General features: G+C 36.1%; 1 protein-coding gene across 3 annotated transcripts in view; it reads right to left on the bottom strand.

The window, feature by feature from the left end:
* Positions 1-21,716, bottom strand: part of meis1a (Meis homeobox 1 a) — a 36,318-nt gene extending 14,602 nt beyond the window's left edge. For 2 of the 3 annotated variants that reach the window (XM_053476908.1, XM_053476910.1), the window contains exons 1-8: positions 21,200-21,716; positions 19,511-19,737; positions 17,086-17,224; positions 16,869-16,919; positions 16,723-16,773; positions 16,256-16,405; positions 12,293-12,398; positions 7,537-7,682 (exon numbers count right to left, since the gene is read on the bottom strand). In XM_053476908.1, coding sequence (XP_053332883.1) covers positions 7,537-7,682; positions 12,293-12,398; positions 16,256-16,405; positions 16,723-16,773; positions 16,869-16,919; positions 17,086-17,224; positions 19,511-19,737; positions 21,200-21,211 — 882 coding nt within the window. In that variant the 5' untranslated portion in view covers positions 21,212-21,716. The remainder of the gene's footprint in view (positions 1-7,536; positions 7,683-12,292; positions 12,399-16,255; positions 16,406-16,722; positions 16,774-16,868; positions 16,920-17,085; positions 17,225-19,510; positions 19,738-21,199) is intronic. The other variant, XM_053476909.1, reaches the window with a different exon arrangement.
* Between the last annotated feature and the right edge of the window lie 2,228 nt (positions 21,717-23,944).

The following is a 23,944-nucleotide window of genomic DNA, read 5'->3' as shown; positions in this document are numbered from 1 at the left end:
ATATGAAAGCAAACACCGTTTACAACATTTTCAATCCTGAAGCTGATATCAGATTTCTGACATTTTAAGATACTGGACTCAGGTCAAGTAATTAGATTGTTGGGTGTATGTGCAAGACTGTAATCTGATATTCTGTCAGTTAATTTTCTGTGTTATGACTTGATAAAAAGGAGGAAATATTTCATGGAAGAACATGGAAGAAACAAGCAAAAGTGCACCATGATAAGCAAATATACAGTAGACAATAATGAGGTCACTAATAAACTATAGGACACATTAACAATAATAGCCCAGAGGGGGCGGAGTCACTGGGAACCAAAAACCTGATTAACAAAAAAACACATGAGAACAAATCGCAGCTTTCTTTGTGGAAGTGGGAAGGTGGAAATATTATTGTTAAATGTTTTTTTTTTGAATATAGTGTTGGAAATTGGTAATATTGTTAATATTTTTGGGTGGCTGGAACGGATTATCTGAACTTACATTATTTCTTATAAGAAAATGGGTTTTGCAATACGAAAGAATTCGCCTTAATAATTTCCCCTTTAATTCGGAACAGATTAAATTTGAATGCTGAGGTTCCGCTGTAATGAGGAATTTACTGCCACACAGTAAAGCTAAGTTAAAAAACTTTATAACTTTCCTTTTTCAATGTTGTACTAGTAAGTAAATAAGGCCAGTTTAATAATACAACCCTGTTATCATGTTATAGAAAACAAACTATTATTTAAAAATGCATTTAAATTAAATCATTACAGTTTCCTTAATTTTTTTTTGCCTTTAGCATTGATTCTAAATTGTATTTATTTATTTATTTATTTATTGCATTTTTTTTAATAATGTGTAAATGGCTATTTGTATCATTAAACAATGAATGACTCAAGTAAAAGTAAAAGTCCTCCATTTACATTTCTGCTTGCTATTGTTGTTATTTCCCTAACAATCCTTCATGGCAGTTAACGATCACATCCCTGATCACAATATAAACTGTTCTGTGGCAAAACAAATAACAAAAAAAAAAGGATAACAGGAAGCGTTGGTGCTAATTTGAATGAGTTTACATTCTGGATTCCAAACGGCAAGTAACAAAGTAATTACGAATAACAATCCTGCAATCAAAGGCTACGCAACCACTAAACCCTTGTCGTAATCCCGGGGGAAATCTGTGCGGAAATGAAGAAAACCCCCGTGTGCGATTATACACTGACCCCAGATCAGATGCGATATCTTATCAGGAGCTGAAAATACAGAGAGGCCGGCGTTAAATCTGATCAAGGGTCAGCGGTGTTAACAACTCGGCCTCGCTCCAGCTTTTGGGTGCTGAACACCTGTCGCTATTGCTCTGCTAGCAAATTGTGGGTGAGCTTTAGTGAGCTTTAGTGGTTTACAGCTGAATGAGCCTGCGCTGCTCCCTGGGTGATGAGGAAGTAAGTTGTGTGTGTGTGTGTTTGTGTATGGAGGTGATTATCCTGTTTTCTGGGGTAGTAAAACTGTTAGTGCCCTAATTATCAGTAATTCTAGGGAATTAAAGTTAAAACACCTTTAAAACACACCATGTGTGTGCACAGACATGGAGTGATACTGTGTTAAATTGTATTTATTTATTTATTTATTTATTTATTGCATTTTTTTTAATAATGTGTAAATGGCTATTTGTATCATTAAACAATGAATGACTCAAGTAAAAGTAAAAGTCCTCCATTTACATTTCTGCTTGCTATTGTTGTTATTTCCCTAACAATCCTTCATGGCAGTTAACGATCACATCCCTGATCACAATATAAACTGTTCTGTGGCAAAACAAATAACAAAAAAAAAAGGATAACAGGAAGCGTTGGTGCTAATTTGAATGAGTTTACATTCTGGATTCCAAACGGCAAGTAACAAAGTAATTACGAATAACAATCCTGCAATCAAAGGCTACGCAACCACTAAACCCTTGTCGTAATCCCGGGGGAAATCTGTGCGGAAATGAAGAAAACCCCCGTGTGCGATTATACACTGACCCCAGATCAGATGCGATATCTTATCAGGAGCTGAAAATACAGAGAGGCCGGCGTTAAATCTGATCAAGGGTCAGCGGTGTTAACAACTCGGCCTCGCTCCAGCTTTTGGGTGCTGAACACCTGTCGCTATTGCTCTGCTAGCAAATTGTGGGTGAGCTTTAGTGAGCTTTAGTGGTTTACAGCTGAATGAGCCTGCGCTGCTCCCTGGGTGATGAGGAAGTAAGTTGTGTGTGTGTGTGTTTGTGTATGGAGGTGATTATCCTGTTTTCTGGGGTAGTAAAACTGTTAGTGCCCTAATTATCAGTAATTCTAGGGAATTAAAGTTAAAACACCTTTAAAACACACCATGTGTGTGCACAGACATGGAGTGATACTGTGTTAAAAAAGGCTACAGTTCAAAACATCAAGAAGCATTTCATATTAAACAAGCAACTTAAAAGGAATTTGAACAGATTCTAACAAAATAGGAGATCTGCCACAGATTCTTCTTAAGTGATTTTCACCAAAAACAATATTTTTTATCATGGACGTTTCCAATCATCGCCACCTCCCCGACATTCCTCTGAGATTAGGCTGCCTAGATGGAAAGCGTTTTTCCCTGACAGTGTCCAAGCTCATGAGATAAAGTCCATACTCGGGCTCCTTATTCTAACGCCATTTGACACTTCTGGACGACTTGCTAAGAAAATATATATCTGTCCAGTTGTTAAATCCGCACTTTACGGCTATTATAGTCAACAGAATCACAAGTTAATTTTGAGGAATTTTGAAGAACACAGCAGACCAACGTCTCGTTCTGAAAGATATGTTTTTGTCAGTTATAAATTTCAATACTGTATTTACATAATACTGTAATTAAAAATGATAATTTATTATTAAATACATACAAATGTTTTTTTTTATTTGCGTAACCGAAAAACAAAAGTAACACCATATTTAAATTTTTTGAATTTCAAATGTCCTGATTTTTTTTATATTAGGTGTTTGCAAACAATACATTTGTCTACAATTAAAAAGCAAGAATACCCAACAGAAGTATTAAACTGAAACAATTTAAAACTATAAAAAAGATTAAATTAAATGCAGAATGTTTAATGAAAATAAGAAAAAATAAGTGGAAATTTCAAGAATTTAAAAACTAAATCTAACACATTAAACATTCAAATGTATTTACTTTTTTTTTTTTTTTTTTTTTTACAAATTTTACCCTTTTAAATTTTATTTCTCTTTTCTATCTTAGCATATTTAATATACTACATAAAATCTGATAAATTTAAAACTGGCAGTTTACATTCAGCAAAGTCTTGCCGCTTTCCCTTCAAAACTATATTTCTGGAAAAACAGTCTTAAGGTTGAAATGTATAAAATCATCTGTAAAAGATTTTCTAGTTTCTTCTCGTTTTAAACCATGTGTAAAATTCTACATTATTAAATACGAGATCCTGAGCATGTACTGCATTACTTTTATGTAAAACACAATGTGCACATTATGTGGAAATGACTTATTTGCTAAATTTTAGGTACTTCAGATCTGCAAAACAAAATAATCTTTCGTAATCAACAGAAATGACTTCACAAACTCTGGATCGTGACTTGAAGGAATAAAAGACAAAGTCAGGGAGCGACAGGATTTTCTGATAATCCCCTGCCTCTCCATCTCTCTTCACTCCACCAATCTTCGCTTACCACCTCAAAGAAAAGAGAAAAAATGAGCTCTCATGATGAATCGCTTCTCCTCTCTTTCATTCTCTCCTTCATTTTTCTTTTTTTTCCCTTCACCCCCTCCCTACTTCTCCCCCCCTTTTGGCGTGGGGCAGTGACGGAAATTCCCCACGGCTTTTCGCAGGGTCCCGGGTCCCCCGATGAGGCTGTCAGCTCCGTAATGGATGATGTTTTGATAACAGTGAGTTCGACCCTGGACAGATGGAGGAGAGGAGAGGAGGAGAATAGGGAAACCAAGGGATCTCTGGCCCCCCATTTACCAAAAAAAAAAAAAAAATCCCTCCTTCACCTCCACCATGTTTTTCACCCATTTACCTTAGTGACACTAATAGAGTCTTGTTCATTGCTTCCAAATGTCTCTGCACTTCAAAAGGAGCAGCAAGGCAAACCGAAAAGGCGCAAAACTAAAATCGGTAGCGTGTAAAAAAAAAAAAAAAAAAAAGCTGCTGGAGATAAAAATAAAAAGCCACGAATGAAGAAAACCAGAGGCTGTTAATAAAAAGAAGTCATGAAAAGGGCAGAGTTGCCAGTCTCTGATGTATGGTGCAAAGGTAAATGTGTGTGTGTGTGTGTGTGTGCACTCAACGCATTTTTTTTTTTTTTTTACTTTGTTGAGACCGATTTTCACACAACGGGAACTACCTTTTTCTTTTCTTTTTTTTTTAAATAAAAAGTACAGATTATCATAAAACTAATAACATAAAATAAAACAGAAGAAGCACCTTAGAAATTACTGAGGTTAAGAGTAACACTGGATTTAAATGGAGCATAGGAATATTTCAGTAGAAGGTCCTCATAATTAGAGTAAGACAAATGTGTGTGTGTGTGTGTGTGTGTGTGTGTGTGTGTGTGTGTGTGTGTTTGTGTGAACATGTTTTTAAATCCTTGAGGGGACCAAATTCCTCCTAAAGCAAATGATATCTCACTGGTCCCCATTTTTATTGTCCCCACATTTCTTTTCTATTTTATTTGAAATTACAGATTTTCTTATAAGCAATAAAATAAAATAAACAAAAAAAAAACATTATTGAGATTAACGTTCAAATCAAATTTAGGTGTGGCATAGTAATATTTTAATGGAAGGTCCTCACAAACCTTCGTGTGTGTGTGTGTGAGTGTGTGTGTGTGAGTGTGTGCTAATTAGTCTGGCGCCTGCGATTCTGACAGCCACTCTGAAGATGAAATTAGGCAATAATGAGCAGACCGAGGTCAGGGAAATTTAATTTTTACAAACATCAGCATGAATAAGAAATGTACACAGTGAGAGTTTATCGGAGAGAGCATGCGGGCGGTCAGGCACTGAAGTCTCGAATAGATTTTTCCTTTTTTCTATTTAAGATCTTGTGACATCAAAGGGGAGCTCAGAGGATGGGCCAGACCATTTCGCCGTTGTGTGTACTTTCTCTGCGGGTTACTCTGGCAGATATGAGCAGCCGGACAACTGAAGCATTCTGTGGTATCCGTGACCCCCGACCTTTAACGAGCTTTGGGGATCTTAGACAAAGTTTGTCCACGTGTCTGAAATTCTAACGATTTGTAGCACGCATTTATAGGTTGTGCTACTTGGGCCACTTTATTACAGTGATATTATCGGGAAATGGAAGAATTAAAATACAAGCATGAATTCAAACACGCTGCATGGGCATTAGCCATATTACTGTCACACCAAAAAAATTACCCGGCAGTGTGATGTTTTATTGACCGCTACAGAATGTCAGCATAGGATGTGTGTCATCAAGGGCATGCGTTTGATTAGTGAGATATGAAACAAGAGCCAAATGCCAGCGCTGTTCCTGTTCACTGCTGCTGCAGGCTTAACACACTCTGCTGCACATCTGCTAACAGGAGGGCGGCAAATTACACGCTAATTACCCAACAGAGTGCAGCCCGTGTGTGTGTGTGTGTGTGTCTAAGCATAAGTAAAATACCAATAGAATGAAAGAGACAGATGATGCTACATGCCTTTATAATGTGAATTGCCTTCGTTTAGAAAATGAAAAAAAAAAAACACTTTATATAAGATTATCATTTTCACTTACAGCTCAAAATCATAAGCTGTAGTGCTGATACCTTCATTACACTTTGTACGTTCTCCGAAAGTCTGATTTATAATGACTATTTTCACATAAACAAAGTCTTGCTAGAACCTGATCAAAGTGGTGTAAAGATGTGACTTTCTACATATATTTGTCTTCTTTCATGATTTCTTTTTCTGTTGGAAGTTACCCAATTAACTAAATAGGAAGAATTCCCATCACATTCCAAGCAAAATTTGTGCCTTTTTTTATTTATCATATTATATGCTTAAACTATGCTTAGACTAATTTTGTACAAAATTTTTTTTTAAATATAAGTTAAATTAAAAATGCGTACAAAAAGTGTAGAATTCAATGGGACTCGATGAGTTCTCCTACTTTGTCACAGTAACATAAAAATTAATTAATCTATTTGAGAAAAGATGATTAGTTATATTCAATGCTACTTATAAATCTTTATCTGCTATTTGCATAGCAAATGCTATACATTTGCTATGCAAAATGTTTACTTTCCAAGCAATGGTCATAAACAAGATTAAGGAAAAGCACAATAAGGAGTTTGGCAACATTTCTTTTCTGTATGACAAAAATGGCTTAAAATTTGGCCAGATTGTGTTTCTGACTATTAAAAACTTTTTTTCCTACCTGTAATGTTTCAGACATTTATTAACAGCAATTATGTGAGATTTGTACAAATACCAAAAGAAATAATTTGCAAAAGTACGCAGCTAGATGTAAATTTCATTTGTGCTAAAATTTGTACATAAAATATAAAAAAAAAAAGAAAGAAAAAAAGAAAGTAGTACAATAACCTGATAATAGGGCTTACTTTTAATTTATTTTAATTAAAAACAATTCTAGTATGTAAATACATACATACATTTCTAATGCTTCATTAAATCCAGTAAGTACACAATTTACACAAAGCTAATATTTTATATCACGTGCGCTAGGAGTGTAAATTATATGGACCCATGGTTCTTTGGAGATTAGGACAGCAAAATAGTATGCAACTATCCACTTTAATTGTGTTGGTTTTATATAATTATTCTTTAAATATGGACTGAAAATGGTACATGTATATTTAATATTGTTTGAAATTGTAAAATTATTTTACTTTTTTAAAATGTTTAAGTTTTCGTGCTTGAATTTTCCATATATTAATTAGACAGACATGTTAAAAAACAGAACTAATGAAATTAATTTAACTGTAAAATAAAATTGTATTGTATTGTAAAATGAGAAACTTTACATCATTCTTTCTACATTTCCTCATGATAAGATTATTCTTTGCAGTGTGTAGCTTTGTCTTTCTTTGGCCCTGTATTCTGTGTTTATACTCTTGTGTCCGCGAACCCTTAACATAAAGCAGCTCTTGTAAAGTCATTGTAAACCGATAGCACCAGCACTTTAGTTTGAGCTGTACTGTAATGTATGGCTTTTTAAGAGACTCCCCAGTAGCCTATAACATTTTTATTGTGTTTAATCTTACAATCAAACTGTCTCTGTGATATGTGTTTTAAGCAAATTTTTTGGTTGATAATAAACTGTGGTATGTCTAACAGCTGGTGTGGAATGTTGTCCCTTAGGAGGTCCACGATTTGCTCTAACAGTAAAATAAATTCTTACACTCATCCTTAAACATCTATAAACAGAGAGCTGCATATTCTACCTATACAATTCCTGTAAAACGTTTAGGCCGTTCGTGTACATGACAAAGACAAAAAGAAAAAAGAAAAGGTTAGGAGAAAAATTGAAATATTTGTTCCTACTGTTAGGTGCTGGAAGAGCCATGCTCGCATGATGTTGGTTGCCACTTTAGGGAAAATCCCTCGTTTTTTGTTGTTCCTCCTGTCCTTGTCCGTCTCATCATCGTCCCCTGTGCTTGGAGAAGCGGCACCGTGGTCCAAAAGGTCACCTGTTGTTGAAATGTTTGGCATAATTAACTTTCTATAAATATGCATGTGCGTTTATATAGCATTATATAGCACCCTACTAACAAGCCAGCTAAATGCTTGCTACTAAACTAGCTAGCACTGGTCATAAGCTAATACAAGTATTATTACTATGATTATTAGAATCGACATACTTCATAGCCAGTCAAACCTGTTAAAATACATCTGAAAAATGTCAATAATTTTAACTACTATTACCCAAATTAGCTAGTCTAGCACCTAGAATCTGTGACTGAGGTGAATTTCGCGCTGGGAGAAGACATCTGAGCCAAACACAAATAAATCCTGGCTATTTAAGGCTATCTAACCATTTAAAGATCATCAAACTTAAACCGTACTCACAATTCACAAGCTTGTACAGTGTAGAGACAAATTGAAAGTAGCAAAAACATTAAATGTACTGGATTGCACAGAAAAACACAAAAAAGTCAGCCTAAACAGATCATTCTAAACCGTTAATAACGCGTCACTTTTTCCTCCAGCCCTTTCCTACTGGCTGAGATAGCTAGCTAACAACCTTTACCAATAAACCTTCTGTATACTGTATATCCAAATACAACATGTATTCACTCGTATGGGAAAATTTAGTAAAGACATTAAATGTAATTTAGATCTCACAAAACACTTAAATATATCATCCCCTCCTTCTGCTATCCCTAGTAATGACTACTTGCTACCTTGCTAGCCAGCCAAACTAGCACGCGTTTTAAGGTGGGATTTCATTATGTGAGTCTTGATTTAAAGCATTATGTTTAACGATTTAATTAGCAGCAGCCAAGCATGTCCAAACAAAAAATGAAAATAATATTAACTGACAAAGCTAGCTTAGCATCTAGATGCTGTGGCTAACGGTTTCTAACTAGCATATTGTGAAGTTTATTAAAAATATTTTTTTTTTTAACTTAGCTCCTAAAATGATTTTGACAGATGATAAAGGTTTGAATTTGAGTAAATTTGGTAGCTTGTTAAAATAAAGGAATAATATTTGAAATAATTTTCACTAACATTGCCTAAATTAGCTAGCGAGGCATTTAAAAGGTTCTGGTGGCCTCATTCTGGAGCTGAGGGGAATTTACCACTGAGATAACACATCTGTCCCAAATACAAGTCTAAATCATCAGTTTAAGCCATCCAAGAGGAGATAAACATTTAAAAACTACATTTCTATGCTCTGAGGTAGTTTAAATGTTGTTTTAGAGACCCAGTATTAACCTTTCTACACTCCACCCTTTAAATGCACAGGCTACATTAGCCGTACAGTTAGCATTTATTACTCTAAGGGAACGTCATTTCCTGACTACTACTACACACACATGTACAAACATCCACACTAGCCAGCAGAATTCACTGATGGTGGTGGTGGTGTGTGTGTGTGTGTGTGTGTGCGTGCGCGCATCATGCTCTAAAACATGGTTTGTGCTGCAACAGTTTATTTGTGTAGTTATGTGTATTTATGCTAAGCCCACCTGGCCAAAGTCTCATTCACACACACACTCACACACACACACACACATACAAAAACTGCCTTGTGATGCCCCTGAGATCATTCCATTCAAGAAAGATGCATAATTAATATGGCTAACCCTAGCCCTGAGCTGCGCTAACGTTTTAGGTTCTTAGCAGAGACCGCTTAGAATTACTTTATGCTGCTTTCATCTGCTAAACTTCACACTTAAACACTGATTACTGTCATAATTATAAGTGAGAGCCTGGAAAAACAGTTTTGATACCTGAGGGTTTCTTTTTTTTACTTTTTGGCTTTGCTAATCCTTTTGCATCATGGCTAAGGAATGGACTAACTAGCATAGCATTAGAAATGTACTACTGCAAAGACTTATGTCTTCACAACCAGGAAGTAGGATCATCTATTAACTATTTTTTTAAGATGTCAGGGGGGAAAAATATGTTAATGATAAATTTCTGTACAACTCCAAAGATTACAAGATGATTTGCCCATAGTTTAGATATGTTAATTAGTTATTCTGTATGTAATTATTATTTGTGAATTAACTGTAAACAAATTTGGTCAATTATATTAAATAAAAATCATGTTGTTTTAATATAAATAGAATAGCATCATAGCAGATTCAGTATTGACATCAAATATACAGTAGAGTTGTCATAAGCAGTGTTTGTAAGACGGTAAAGAACTCGGATTACTTTTTTGATGTAACGAGTAATCTAACGCGTCCGGTCCGCCATTTAAGTACTCAGTTATTTAGTTACTTTTTTAAAAATGTAATCTGTTATTCAGATAATTTATGTAATCTGTGAGCCAGACAGCAGTCATTCCCAATTTATTAGTGTGTGTGTGTGTGTGTAAAAGTCGTCCTACAAGCCCCGCCCCCAATAACCCATCCCCCTCTGTTATTCCTGCTGTTATACCTCTATCTTACCTGTGCGGTTTGACTATGCGACAAACGACGCACGGAAAGAAGGAAACCTAATCACAGCGCCAAAACCCGCGGTGAATCATGATGAACCGAAACCACGTAGGTGAGATAGGGGTATTAGTAGTTAACAGATTATGGGCCAAACTTCGCTGAGTGATGATGGTAGAATAATTATTCTATAAGTCTTGACTAAAACAACATGCATGAGGAATCACAAAGGAGTTTTCATTTTCTGCAATGGAAAAGTACTCGAAATAGTTACTTTTATCGGAAAGTAACGCTGTAATGTAACTGATTTTTTTTTAAAACAGTAATGTCTTTTATAATGTTATTAGTTCCTTTAAAAAGAGACGTCCCCCAAAACTGGTTACAAGTGAATCATGTTGTACCAGGTTCGCGGTATCATAAACTTTGAATTTTAAATTTGAAAATTTTGATTTGAAAATTTGAAAATTGAATTACTCTTACATGCATTAGTTGTATAAATTCAGTGGCATCATCAAAAATTAAATGATTGCCCTAAAATCATATCTATATATTCTATAGTATTACTAGTTCTTATCATAACTCAGATAGGCCACACCCACAAGAGACAACAGTAGTGGTTTCTACACTACTACGAGACAAATCTGTGGTGACGTCATCAACTTGCCCCCAGCTAGTATGAACATATGGTTATTCTGGAACAATGAGCTGATTGTCGAGCTTGTGGTTCAAATAATAAACTGTTTACTGTCTCCAGAAGTGGATAAGTTCCAGATGACATGACATGCATCTTCTTTTTTTCAAAGATGACTCGAAGTGAATGGAAGACAGCGGAAAGCTTCTCTCGCCTGTTACGCTTGTGCAGGAACCTCACTTCCTCTGGAGAGGAAACCTGGCCACTTGGACGTTCCTGTATCAGTTCAAAGTAAAGACCGGGACCTGCACTGTCTCAGGGGCTGGTGCTGATGTGGGGAGAACACGTATAAACTTAATCATGTTTAGACATTTGTAAAGTGATTTTCCACTGCAGGAACTCGGTCAGGGACCCGGAAACCTTTTTCAGGAACGCAAGGCTTTTAGGTGTTTTTCCATTGTCAGGAAACTAGGTGGTTTTTCAGGGAGTCAAAAACCTTTTTCAGGAACCTTAGGCACATTTGTATTGTGGGTGTAAGAACTGGAACCTAAGGACTTTCGCAGGGACTTAAGAAGTGCTTATATGTTGCAAAGACTTTGCAGGATTACAGGAACATTTTAAGGAACTTTGGATAAATTGAGACCAGTTTTCGCTCCTGGGCCTTGCCGTTTTGTTTTGTTTTGTTTTGTTTTGTTCCATGCTCCAGAGTAGACACTTGTGATGGACCAGGAACTCGTTGAGGGTTTACTGTGCCAAATGTCAGTGATTTGTTAAATATGTGTGTGGGAGGGTGTTTAAGATACACACATAAGTGTTTCTAAACTTGGACATCATTCGATAATATACTCACACCATAGATACAAGACCTTTTTCATGCATTTTCATTGCAAATATATCAGCAAGAACTTAAAGAAACGTGAGCAAATATCCACTGTTTTTTTTTGTTTTGTTTTGTTTTGTTTTTTGCCAAACACTTAAATAAAACCGCTGCGGTTCTACGGTTCCTGCAGTTTGGTGGAAATGCGCAACAGGAACTGTGTAGTTCTAGTTCAGGAAAGTATCACAAAAGTATAAATATGTCTACACACATGATCCTTCTTTCTCAGCTAAGGGAGCATGTTATTCTGACAGAGACAGCCAAACAGCTGTGAGGAAACACACAACCACACACACACACATTTGCACGCACTTGAATGCCTTTGGAGAAGTGTGTATGCTGTTTTTTATTGGCCATGGTTTGGTGCACAGAGTTGAATAGCACAGACCAGACTCTCTTTCGATCCACCACGCACCATTTCCTGACAAATCTACGCACACACACTAGAAACCTAAAATATCTTTATTCCCATATGAATTTGTGTGTGTAGTAGTAGGAGTTGTAGTAGTAGTGTGTAGTAGTGGACCCCCAGGGTGGTGCTAAAGTGTAAACCTATGCAAGAGATGACAAAACCTCAGCAGCTCTGTTTCACTTGGCACACGGTGTGCACTTCACAAATACTCATGCTAATATGACAGCCACTATGCGTGTGTGTGTGTGTGTGTTTGGGTGTGTGTGTTGTACCATGTTCACTACTGTTGTCTCCATTGAGAGAACTGGACCGTCCGCCGCAGGGTGCTGGACCTTCTGTGGAGTGAACGGAGACGGAGTCATCTTCCCTCCAACACATCTTGTATGAGTGTGTGTGTGTGTGTGTGAGAGAGAGAGAAAAAGAGAGAGAGAGAGAAAAATGAGTATTAGATATATTGGTGATATATGATTTGGTCCAGTGCAGTATGAAACTGCATACCAGACTCATGCTGTAAGAGATAATATAGAACACATGCTCAGTTTTCATGCACACACACACACACACACACACACACAGACACACAGAGCTAGAACGCAGCTAGAACATATGGAGGCAGGGGGATGATAGGGTTCATCTACAATAAATATCATGATGCACAAGATATATAAACACCTCTTTGTTTCTTTCTTTTCCATCAGCCTGGTTATTTCTAGTCTGGGGCGCCTTTACTTTTGATTTCGTTTTTTTTTTTTTTTTTTTTTTTTGTAAAATGCCATATCCAGTGCTATATAAGTTGCACTGTTCTATAATAAAAGATTCCTAGTGGGACTAGGACTAGTGGGCGGAGCTAGGAATAGTGCGAGCCAAACATCTTAAACGTTTTTTTAATTTTTCCTGAACAAAACGCATTTCTTTTAACAGACCATTCAGCCGTTTTAGCAAAAAAAAAAAAAAAAACCCTCCATTACGTGCTGCCTGGTTAGCCTTCTCCAGCTAGCCTGTGAAGACGGCGGAGGTGTCCGAGGTGTTGAACAATTAACATGGCTTGCTAAGCTCACAGCTGATGTAGCTAGCCAGCATGGATATTTGTGGTTGGGATTGAATGCGGGCGGCGTGAGCGCATGATCACTGTTATGACATATGGGAATTAAAAAAACACACAACGCTGTTCTGAGAATGACGCGGCTCTGCACGTCAGTCATCTCTTAAGTTCTCCGATTGACTTTTTCCATATATATATATATATATATATATATATATATATATATATGCTTTTGGTAGGGATTTTATTTCTGCATGGGAGCATCATCCGAGCAAGCAGCTTAGAGGCACCAGAGCTTCAGAACACTGATTGTTAAAACACACTCTTTACACATTTATTCCCCTCAATCTCTCTGGAACAGCTTTTCTACTTGTCAGTGCATTATCTTTATTAATGTTGATGATATACAGCTTTTGGAAAGCGACCATTAAATACTTCAGATATGATTTTTTTTTTATGAATTTCTCAACATGCACTATCGCTTACAGTCACTATTTTTCATCCAACATCTTAAAATTATCCCAAATCCAAAATGGTTTCGTTTTTTGCCTATGGGGTAGAACATAACAGCAATGAAATACCCAACAAAACAAGGTTACATGATTTAACATGACACCCAGCACAACATTCTGCACTCAACATCCCCTCTGCTTTCGCCGAGATTAAACTATTGGCGTCATAGTAGATCTGCGGAATCCTAAAAAAAACGGTCGGGACAGAAGCCAGTTTATCACACAGCACCATGCACACACACCCTGACACTCTCATTCACTCCTAGGGGCAATGTGGAGGCAAGAATCCACCTGCAGGTATGTTTTTTTGGAGGTGAAAAGAAACCGGAGAGGAAACCCACATGGAGCATGTGAAACTCCAAACAGACAGTAACACGAGCTCAGGAACGAACCAGGAACCCTGGAGGTGTGATGCGGCAAAGTCGTAATTCTATCTTTTTTTTTTCATTCATTGTCAAAGCAATGTGTAGAATTTCAAGTACTTGATTACACGTTTAAAAGTACGTAACATAACAATCACCATCCCACAACCTCAAGAGAAACGTCTACGAGAAAGCGACACATGGAGCTACAGTATGTCTGCACGTGTATAAGTGCATATACAAAAATGTAAGTAAGCACGTACACCGAAAACTACATAGAGAGAGAGAGAAGCCCATCTAGACAAGTCTGAAAGCTCATTTAACATACAAGTATTTCCCTCATATGAAAAGCAAACACAGAAATGTAAACATGTGGCTTCATTCAGAAACAACACCATCCCATGAGCCTTTGAAGCCAGACCCGCGTCGGCTCTTTTATATACACCACCCGAAAAGCAGGATGTTTTTTAAAACTCAGCCCCAATACAGAACATGATTGTTGAGTAATAATGTTCGACTTGCACATAAACACTGGTTCCTTCCCTGCGTCATCGTCGTGCTTTTGCAGCCGAACCTTCATAAAACTTCAAACTCCGCGCTGACCTCGGAACAGCTGTGGTGGATAAACCTTCTGTAAACTGTGTACGACCCGAAGCAAAACCTCCCTTTGCACAACACTGAGGACGAGCCGTTCAAGCCTGCTTTCAGAAATAAACCAAGCTCAAATGTCCGTGTAACCTTTATTAATGCTTTGACAGGGGTTAAGACACTAACATTTCTGTAGTGCTTACACTTTGAATATTCTGTGCCAGTCAGTTGAAAAGATTTTTTTAGCACTATATGTTGTACAATTTACAGTTAGGGTAGGAACGCAGGGCAGAGGATAGACGTACAAGGCTGAAGGCAAGGCTGAAAAATAAGAATTAAGGACCAGTCATGCCGCTGTGTCTCATTAACTCTGGACAAATAGGAGTTGCCCATTTACTTTCTGTAGTAAAACAAATCTCCTTTATATGCTGCAAATAACACACCGTGGTAATGTGATATATTACATTATATTACATTTACTGCAATTCACTTTACAGTTTATAGACTCTTAGAAATAGTTCTTAAGCTGTCCTTCTTTGAGAACAGCGTCAAATGTATAACCTTACAATTAATTATTATTTCTCTGTTAGAAGGGTTCCAAGGAGAACTCTTCGTCTTTTTTGGAGAATGAGAACCATTAATCATCCAATGAACACTTAAAGAAAGCTTAACAAAAAACAATAGAGTCTAGATATTATTATAATATTTTGTGCATATTAATGCAATATAAAAGTTCCTGCAGGGCATCCCAATAATACATAAGGGAAATTAACACATATTTATCTGAATTTTTATTTAAAATTCTTTAAATATAATTTCTTTATATGTATACACAAGTTGTCTCTCCTATCTATGATGAATTTGTGTTAAAACATCTGGGGTTGTGCGTGTATTTGCTTAATTAAGTGAATTTCCGGTATGTATGGAGATATTTCCTTTGTAGTTTGTAATGTTGTTGTTGTTAATTCAATATCGTAGACGTTTTCTAATTATTTTATGTACTGTAAAAAATCCCATGAATTACACATATTTCTTCCAAAACATGCATTACTGGTTCTCAAGACGAAAAAAATAAATAAAAAATAAACCAATCAATAAATCGATAACTAAAAAAGAAAGAAAGAAGACTCGCGAAGAATTTAGTAGGATAGTATGTCCTATTGTTAGCATTTTATACACTGTAATAAAGGCTGTCTTTCTCTCTTTTCACTATAAAAGATAAATCTGTCATCTTCAAACGTTGTGTATTTGCAAGCCTAAAATGTTTGCACACCTGTTTAGATCTAAGCTAGAGTTGGTTTTGGATTGTTTTTTTGTTTTTGTTCTTTTAATATATTATTTAATACATATATAAATTTGTTTATTCATTTTTTGCATGTGAACATCTCAAGCAATTCTTTAAGTTCAGTAATTCAAACATCAAACGCAGGGATGAATAAATAATGCCATCATCAGTTCCAGTACAAGCAATCCCTGACACAGGTTTACTAGGCCACTTGAGCTTGGTAAGTGCACTGGATATACATGGCTCTCTTCGTTTAAAGGTGAATGGTGTATGTTTTTAGACATAAACCCAGTGTTTTCATTATACATAATGTATACAAGGACAGACCACGCGCATGCGCACGAGCCGCTTACTGGTAACAGGCTCCAAATGAAATAAATCCCAAGGTGAAATAAAGGCTAATCATAAGGGGGAACCCTGCTGATGGGTTATAAAAATAGACTGACTTGATCTGTGGTGCCGCCGGAGTTTCGACTAAATTCCTCGCTGTCGGATTTGGAAGATCCTTCTCTGTCATCCACCACCAAGTCCATCGGCATCTTCCCTTTCAGACAGCTGATGTACCGGTGACAGAAATTATCGCAAAGCTCGTGGACCTGCAGGGAAAAAACCTCCCTTGATTAAATGTCTGTTTGCACGTGAAAAACACGTGAATTATTAGAGCGTGACATGCCCTGACACTGCATATAAACGCGTCAAAGCACGTGATTAATATATTTAAAAAAATAAATAAATAAACATACAAAATAGAGGTGAAATCACAAGACAGAACATTGCAAATGAAAAAAAAACGCAAAATAAATCAGACTTCTGCAAAAAAGCGCAGTTATTAAGACTTTTCTATAATTCTTTTATTTTGTTACTACACAACAAAATCAATTAAAGTAATAATAAAAAGAAGATGAAATCTCACCTTTTCTAATTCTAAAAGATGAAAACGCAGCACTTGTATTGCTTGCACCATCTGTAAATGATTTTTCAAATGAATTAACAATTATTTAGCCTAGATTTTGATCAAAAGTCGATCTTTATAATGCCTTTCTTTAATAGGCAACCTACCAGGTTATCCAAGTCTGAATTGGGCGTGAAAAACGGTTTTTCTGTCCTTATCTGTAATAGAAATAACATAATTAAATTAATAAAAAGCGTAATGAGATTAGCGCATGCGCACTCGCGCTTCGGGGGTCAAGTTTTAAATTTCAGTGCGTTTATTCGACACGACTCATTAGAAGTCATTAAACCCATGCAGTGGGGACTGGAGGTGGGAAAGAGGGACCTGTTTTGAAAACACGGTAATGTCCTCGTCGAAGGACGCGGATGAGCAGACATCAGCCGCCAGGCCGCTTTCTCTCGGCGTACACGTCGCTAATTCACATTTCTCGAAAACCAGTGCAAGCAAAGGAAACAGCGGGTGTCTGTAATAAAAAAATACATAAGAAAAAAAAAACATAAGTAAAAAAATAAACTCACTGGTTAGTTACATTATGATTTCTAAAGAAAGAAGAAATACTAACCGCAACTAAAACAAAATAAAACCACAAAGTAGCTTTTTAAAAACATGTTTTTTTACATTTAATTGTTATTTGAAACTTTACCTCTCCATATAATCGCAGAATTACCCAACATAGTTCACAAAGACCAGCTAATCTAAAGTGGATCCGTTAATCAGCGTTAATCAACCTTTACTTCATTTCCACGTTAAAATAAAGTCATAGCCATAACGAATATATAACACCAACACAATTACTGTCAAAAATTAAATTAGGGTTCTGTGGATTTAATTCATGTGGAAATGTTTTTTCACGGGATTAAAAGAAAAACAGTAAAATTTAAACAAATAAATTAATAAAAAAAACAAAAATGTATGCACGTGTAAAACAAAACAAAATTTGCAAGCTTGTTAAAATTTTTGTGCTACAGATTTAGCTCTCATTTGTGTCGTTGCTTTTAGTCTGTGTATTCGAAGCTTTACAAACAAACAAACAAACAAACAAAAAGTTGTCCTACACTAAACAGACTGTCATTTGTTTTAGTATTCGATAATAAATATTAAATCATCAGATATCTTCATTTTAATTCTCCAATCATTCAAAGAAGGAATCAAACAAATCGAAAAGAAAAATGTAAGAACGCTGTAAATCTTAAACATTACGCCAAAACAAGATCACGGGTTACCATGGTTACTATAAATGGCGTGCTAGATTATTATTATCATTGTTACTTTGGGACACAATAAAACCATACAAATATATAACGGAAAGAATATGTTAGCACCTTGCTAAAGTTTTAGTTCTTCACATAATCAGACTAATTTAATCAATCCTCTCTTAATTATTGAGCTTAATCCTGAGGCTGTATCCCCAGAGTCTGTTCACCAGCGAATAATTACCAACAGAGTATTGTGTTAGTTTCAGACAATTTCACAACAAGCCCATAAAATGTCAAAACACAAAGGGGAAAATCTGGCTCTGCCCCAAATCGCAAACTCACAAAGCGGAATGACCTGCTAATATGGGTTACCATGGTTACCTAAGATGGCGTACTGTTGCATTAATACAACCGTTTATAACTTAGTAGTAGGTTAGTTCAGTGTGCGGTTTGGAATACAGCCAGTGTCTTAAGTGTTTTGCAGTTTAACAGCATTTACACCTCGACATTATGGGCCATGAACAGTTTAGTGTGTGTGTGTGTGTGTGTGTGTGTGTGTGTGTGTGTGTGCGCTCCTTGTTTTATTTAATAAATCCTGTTCTTTTTGTTACTAAGGAGATTAAATAATGCCAGTGTTCATAGCATGTGTCCATGAGCATGGGTGTTGTTTGTTTGTTTGTTTGTTGTGTTTATCTAGAAAGCGAACAGCTGTTATACAGATGCTTTAGTTAATACAGATAATGAGCAATAATTGCTGTTATTGTTTTTACAGATTTGACATGCTATATTTAAAAAACGTTCCTTGTTTTATTTTTTTCTGTTCATATTTCCTTTGTCATTTATTTTTTTTAATTGATTGATTGACTGATTGCTTGATTTCAATTAATTAGATTTTTCCTGCTAGTGCTACGTTTAAATAAAGCACAGAAAACATATCTAGAGCCTCTGAGATCATTCATGATGATTAGAGCGCATAGATAGAAATCGCTTACAGGAAGAAAAAAATAACAAATATTTTCACACGTAATTCTGTTTTTCCACGTGTGATTATGTAAATAACGTCGAGGGGAAAACAAATAAAATGTTGTGTTTACATGAAGTGCGGGATCACGTTAAAATAAAAGAATCAGATAACGAACGAATCAACGAAATTTTTAAATTATTATTTAAGCAAAAAACACGTGCACGATAAGCTGTAAATGGAAATGGAACGTTATGAACACGTTAAGCATGTCTGTGTGACTTTTAGTAACCAATATGACGATAACAGCATATATTAGGCATATATTGTGCACGTTTATTGCATATTTTACGCTCTAAATATGTAATTAGGAAACCCTCGCAGATAAGCAGATATTCTCTTTACTATGTTTTTATTTTAGTTCATGTTATAACAGGTTAATCATTACGATTTCAGAGTACAATAATAAAACTACAAATACGCGCACTGTAGTTATACAGTCCACAAACTTCATTCTATATTGCAGCAGTTTCAGCAGCTCCATAATAGGTGCCGGGTTTTATTATTAACGCCATAAAAGGAGGACACATACCCATAAATGGCGTCTTTGTCGCGTTTTAGCGCGTCGTTAACGGCCGAGCCCACGCCTGAAACCGCTGCCAGCGGATAGTGGTGCGCGTGAAGAGCGGCGGCGGCGGAACCAGGGCCCGGTCCCCCGTTAATCGCGTGCATGGCGCGCACCGCCGCGTGAGGCTCACCGTACACCGCCGGGGCCGGGATCCCGAGGCCGTCCCCTCCGTAATGTACCAGATCCTCGTACTGAACACACACACACACACGCACACGCACACACACACAAACACAGAGACAGAATTAATAATCTAAAACAGCAAATCTCCAGAATATAATTCACTGCGGTTTGAACAAAACAAGACACGCACAAAATACACAAATCTTTACCAATATTATTTAATATAAGGATTCATAACAAAAACACGATAAACATACAGACTAGTCAAATTCATGTCCTAGATTTTTTTATGTATATTTAAAGTTTTAAACACACATGACAATATTTATTATTTCCCCTAAATTAAAAAAAATATGTTTTAAATATTTTAGAATAACAACCCTACAATAGCATAGACTTTAACAACAAAAAAGGATACAAGTTAGACTTTTCAAATATTACGAAATATTTTATTTATTAAATTTATTTATTATTATTATTACTAGAGTGTTTTTAAAGATTAACCTAAATTAACCACAAATCTAATCCAATATCCGCAATTTTCTATAATCTGATAAAGCTAATTATAATTGTGTAAACGTTAGGCGACTGGAACAGCAGTTAAAGTTTCTCAGTTTATTCAAATATTAGAAAAGTTAATTAAAAAAATTATGGTTACCTTAAGTGTTGTTATTATTATAATATTATATGTTTTATATGTTTAGCAAATAAAAATAAATTAAAATTAAAATATTGCATGGAACCCTGAACAAATTTTCAATGTGTGTGTGTGTGTGTGTAGCCTTCAAGCCGTGTTAAAATTAACCATTTATACTAAATCTGTAAATTTTAAATTGGAAAAATCATTAAAGGGATTATAAATTACTGATAAATAAAAACCGAATCTTATTAGAATTGAATTTTATTTGCAAATAAATGTCCTCAGGGCTAGATTCAAATTTCTAACTACAAAATGGGCCACGTCTCAAGTCTTTTTGGAACACACACACACACACACACACGCGCACACACAAGTTAGTTGTTTTAGTCCTAGATTTGTATCTTGTGTTCAGTCACTTTTAATGTAGCGTCGATTTTCTTTTTCAGGCGAGAATGAGATTTAAACCAAAAAAATTGTAACGGCAAATTGTGCTTTAAATTGCGAGTGGAATAACATTATATATTATCATTACTAATAAAAATGTATTTAGTTTGGTATCAGAAGGTCAGAATTCCCCATCTTATATATTCACATGATGTACCTATATTTACAGGTATTTAGTTCCCCAAATAAATAAATATATATATATATATATATATATATATATATATATATATATATATATATATATATATACAACTAAAACAAACAATAATTTGACGATCATCTTTTCTACCATCTTTATTATAATTTCCAGAGTGATAACCTCCACTATTATCCTACTGTTAACGGTTCATTCTGAATCTGTCTACACTTGATAGTTGACTTCCATTCAACCCACAGAAAGATAAAAATCACTTTTTCCCCTCCGGGATTTTTGCTTTACGCACCCGCTGCGCCATGAGGAGGAGGAGGAGGAGGTGGAGAAAGAGGAGGTGGTGGATGAGGAGGAGGAGGAGGAGGTGAGTGTGCTGGTGAAGGAGGTGTTGGAGGTGACGGCGCAGCACCGAGTCCCCGCTCACACCGAGGCCGGCTTTGGGCGCGCCGATGGCGGCTGTGCGGAACCACGGAGTCGCTCGGACTCACACCGCATCAAGCCAGGGGGAATCCACCGAGCTCTGGAGCTGCTCACACACACACCACACTCATTGCCAATCCGCCAACAAACTCCTGCTGGGTTTTAAATGCCAAAAGTGCTAGGTTCAACCTTTTTTTCTTCTTTCTTGTTTTAAGAAGCAGAAGAAACAAGGGAGGAAAAGAACAAATCCAAAGAGGCGATGCTGAAGACGTTCCAAAAATCGTGCTTCGTTTATTCCAGCTGTGTTTACAAGTCGGATACAATCCCCATGCTGTCCGCGGAAAGTCGCCTAGTCTTAATTCAGTGTCGTGTCTCCGAACTGGACAGCAGGAGGGAGAGAGAGAGAGAGAGAGAGAGAGAGAAGGAGGTGGTGAGGGAGTGTGTGTCCTTAAAGGAGCCGCTATTGCACACATCAGCAACCAACCAGATACAGCATTTCATTTCAGCTCTTGAGTTCCATTTCACTTATATTTATGAGTCATTTCAATTATAATGTTTTTATCTCGTTAAAATGTACTTTTATGAGCATGTTATGTTTTTAGCCAGTCATGTTGGAAATGCCAGACTGAATAAAACTTATTTCTTTAAAAAAAAAAAAAAAAAAAATACTTAAATAACTGTGGATCAGCTTTGACATAACTGAACGTGAAATCTTAAAATAAAAGTTTATCCACTGTCTCTAAGAAACTGCAAGAATTGTACAAATATTCCAAGAATTTTCCAAGGTTTTTTTTTTTCACATCCTTTTGAATGATTTTATCCAAACACAAGGCAGAATACACTCCTGCACACTGAAGTAACACAAGCATCATGAAATATATTAAAGATCCCAAGTCTTTAGGGATACTGTAGAACACCATGTACTCTTAAAGTCTTAAGTTAAAGATATTAGATTTTCTAAAAAAGTTCAATTTAGAATAGAAGAGAGCATCCATGATAAACCTTTAAGGGTTCCCTTAGAGGGACAAACTAAATGTGAGCACAAGTAAGTCCTACATATATAAATGTATAAATCTTTTTTAAAATGCTTGCTCAGGGCCATTTCGAATGATTAATGTTTTTTTTTGTTTTTTTTCCTGAAAAGGAAAACGTCTGTTTTCAAGTTCAAACTAAAACCGTTCAGGGGATCCCCTGAATCAAAGAATCCTTTACAGTGCTAGGTTTAAGCGTAGTTGTAGGCAGAACAGAGAGCTCGAAGTAGTTCTGGAATTTTCTGCTTTAGATCAGGATTATACGAACAAGTCAAAGTTTCCAGGTTGCTGGAAGATCTGGCTAGAGCTTAAGATCATCTCAATGCCATAATTTTTAAAATTGTCTCCAGAAACATTGATTGATTTAAATGTTTAACACAAATGGTTAATAGAATCATATTACTGTAATTTAAATAAAAATCAATGTTTCTTTACTGCGTCGAAACGATAAAATCTGGAAGTGTTTATTGATTTGCACCTTAATGCATTATGCAGGGCTCGAACTAAAAAGCATTTGGGAAGCTATAAGTACTTTTAACTATTTAAACAACCTTCAAGGTGCTCTTTTTATCCATCTTGTTACTGGAACTGTTACAAACATTGAGGTAGAAATATTTAAAAAAATGTGAAATGTTCCTAAACAAAATGCAAATTTAAAGAATTACTTGGGGGCCTTTTTTTTTTTTTTTTTTTTACTTTTTTTCACAAAAAATAAATGCATGTCTAAGAATAATTACATTAAAATTTTATTTACATTTTTTACATTTTGAACAAACAGGCTTGCATTGAATCAGGTGGATATCTGCACTCTAAATTAAAGGTCAAAGCTATAGACTACACTTCTTTGCAGAACTCAACAAGTAATTTCAGGTAGAACCCTATTAGGAATCGAAGAACGTTTATCTTCCTAAAGAATTCCAAAAACCCCTTAAAGAGTGTAAAAAGCTTTCTTTAAATGAATCCCAGACTCGTGGTTTAGTCCTGTTCCTCTCTACAGTGTGCAGTTCTCAGACTACTTTTCCAGCAGTACAGTGTGTAAATGAATAATGTAACTTTAAATGTAAATATTTCTAATCTAGAAGAATAAACAGTTTAAATCAGACTTTGTGTCTAACTTCAGGCCCTGTGTGTTTTTGTGTGTGTGTGTGCGTGGATGAATAAATACTATAAAACACTCAGTGTAAAATCATTGCAATTGTTTGTTATCATAACTTTCCCAGGGTCTGACCAGAAAAGTACACATATGTCCATCTTCGGGTCTGTCCAACAGAAACTCACCATCAATTTAATAGGTTGTGGTCTGTCTAAATAGACATGCTTTTGCAGTTCATGTTAAGTTTGATGCCTTCTACCTAACCAAGGGAGTTTTTTCTCACTCACTCATCGGCTATACTGCTTTATCCTGTACACAGGGTCATGGGGGGCCTGGAGCCTACCCCAGGAGACTTAGGGCAAGAGGCGGGGAACACTTTGGACATATTACCCTCATTCACACAGACAACAGGCAATTTTGGAACCCCAGTTAACCTAATCTGCCAGTTTTTGGACTGACGGAGGAAACTGGAGTACATTGAGGAAACTTACTA

Source organism: Clarias gariepinus, chromosome 18 (assembly GCF_024256425.1).
Source record: "Clarias gariepinus isolate MV-2021 ecotype Netherlands chromosome 18, CGAR_prim_01v2, whole genome shotgun sequence".
In the NCBI taxonomy this organism is placed as follows: Eukaryota; Metazoa; Chordata; class Actinopteri; order Siluriformes; family Clariidae; genus Clarias; species Clarias gariepinus.
The sequence above is the reverse complement of the archived record's forward strand: the minus strand, read 5'-3'. Positions and strand labels throughout refer to the sequence as shown.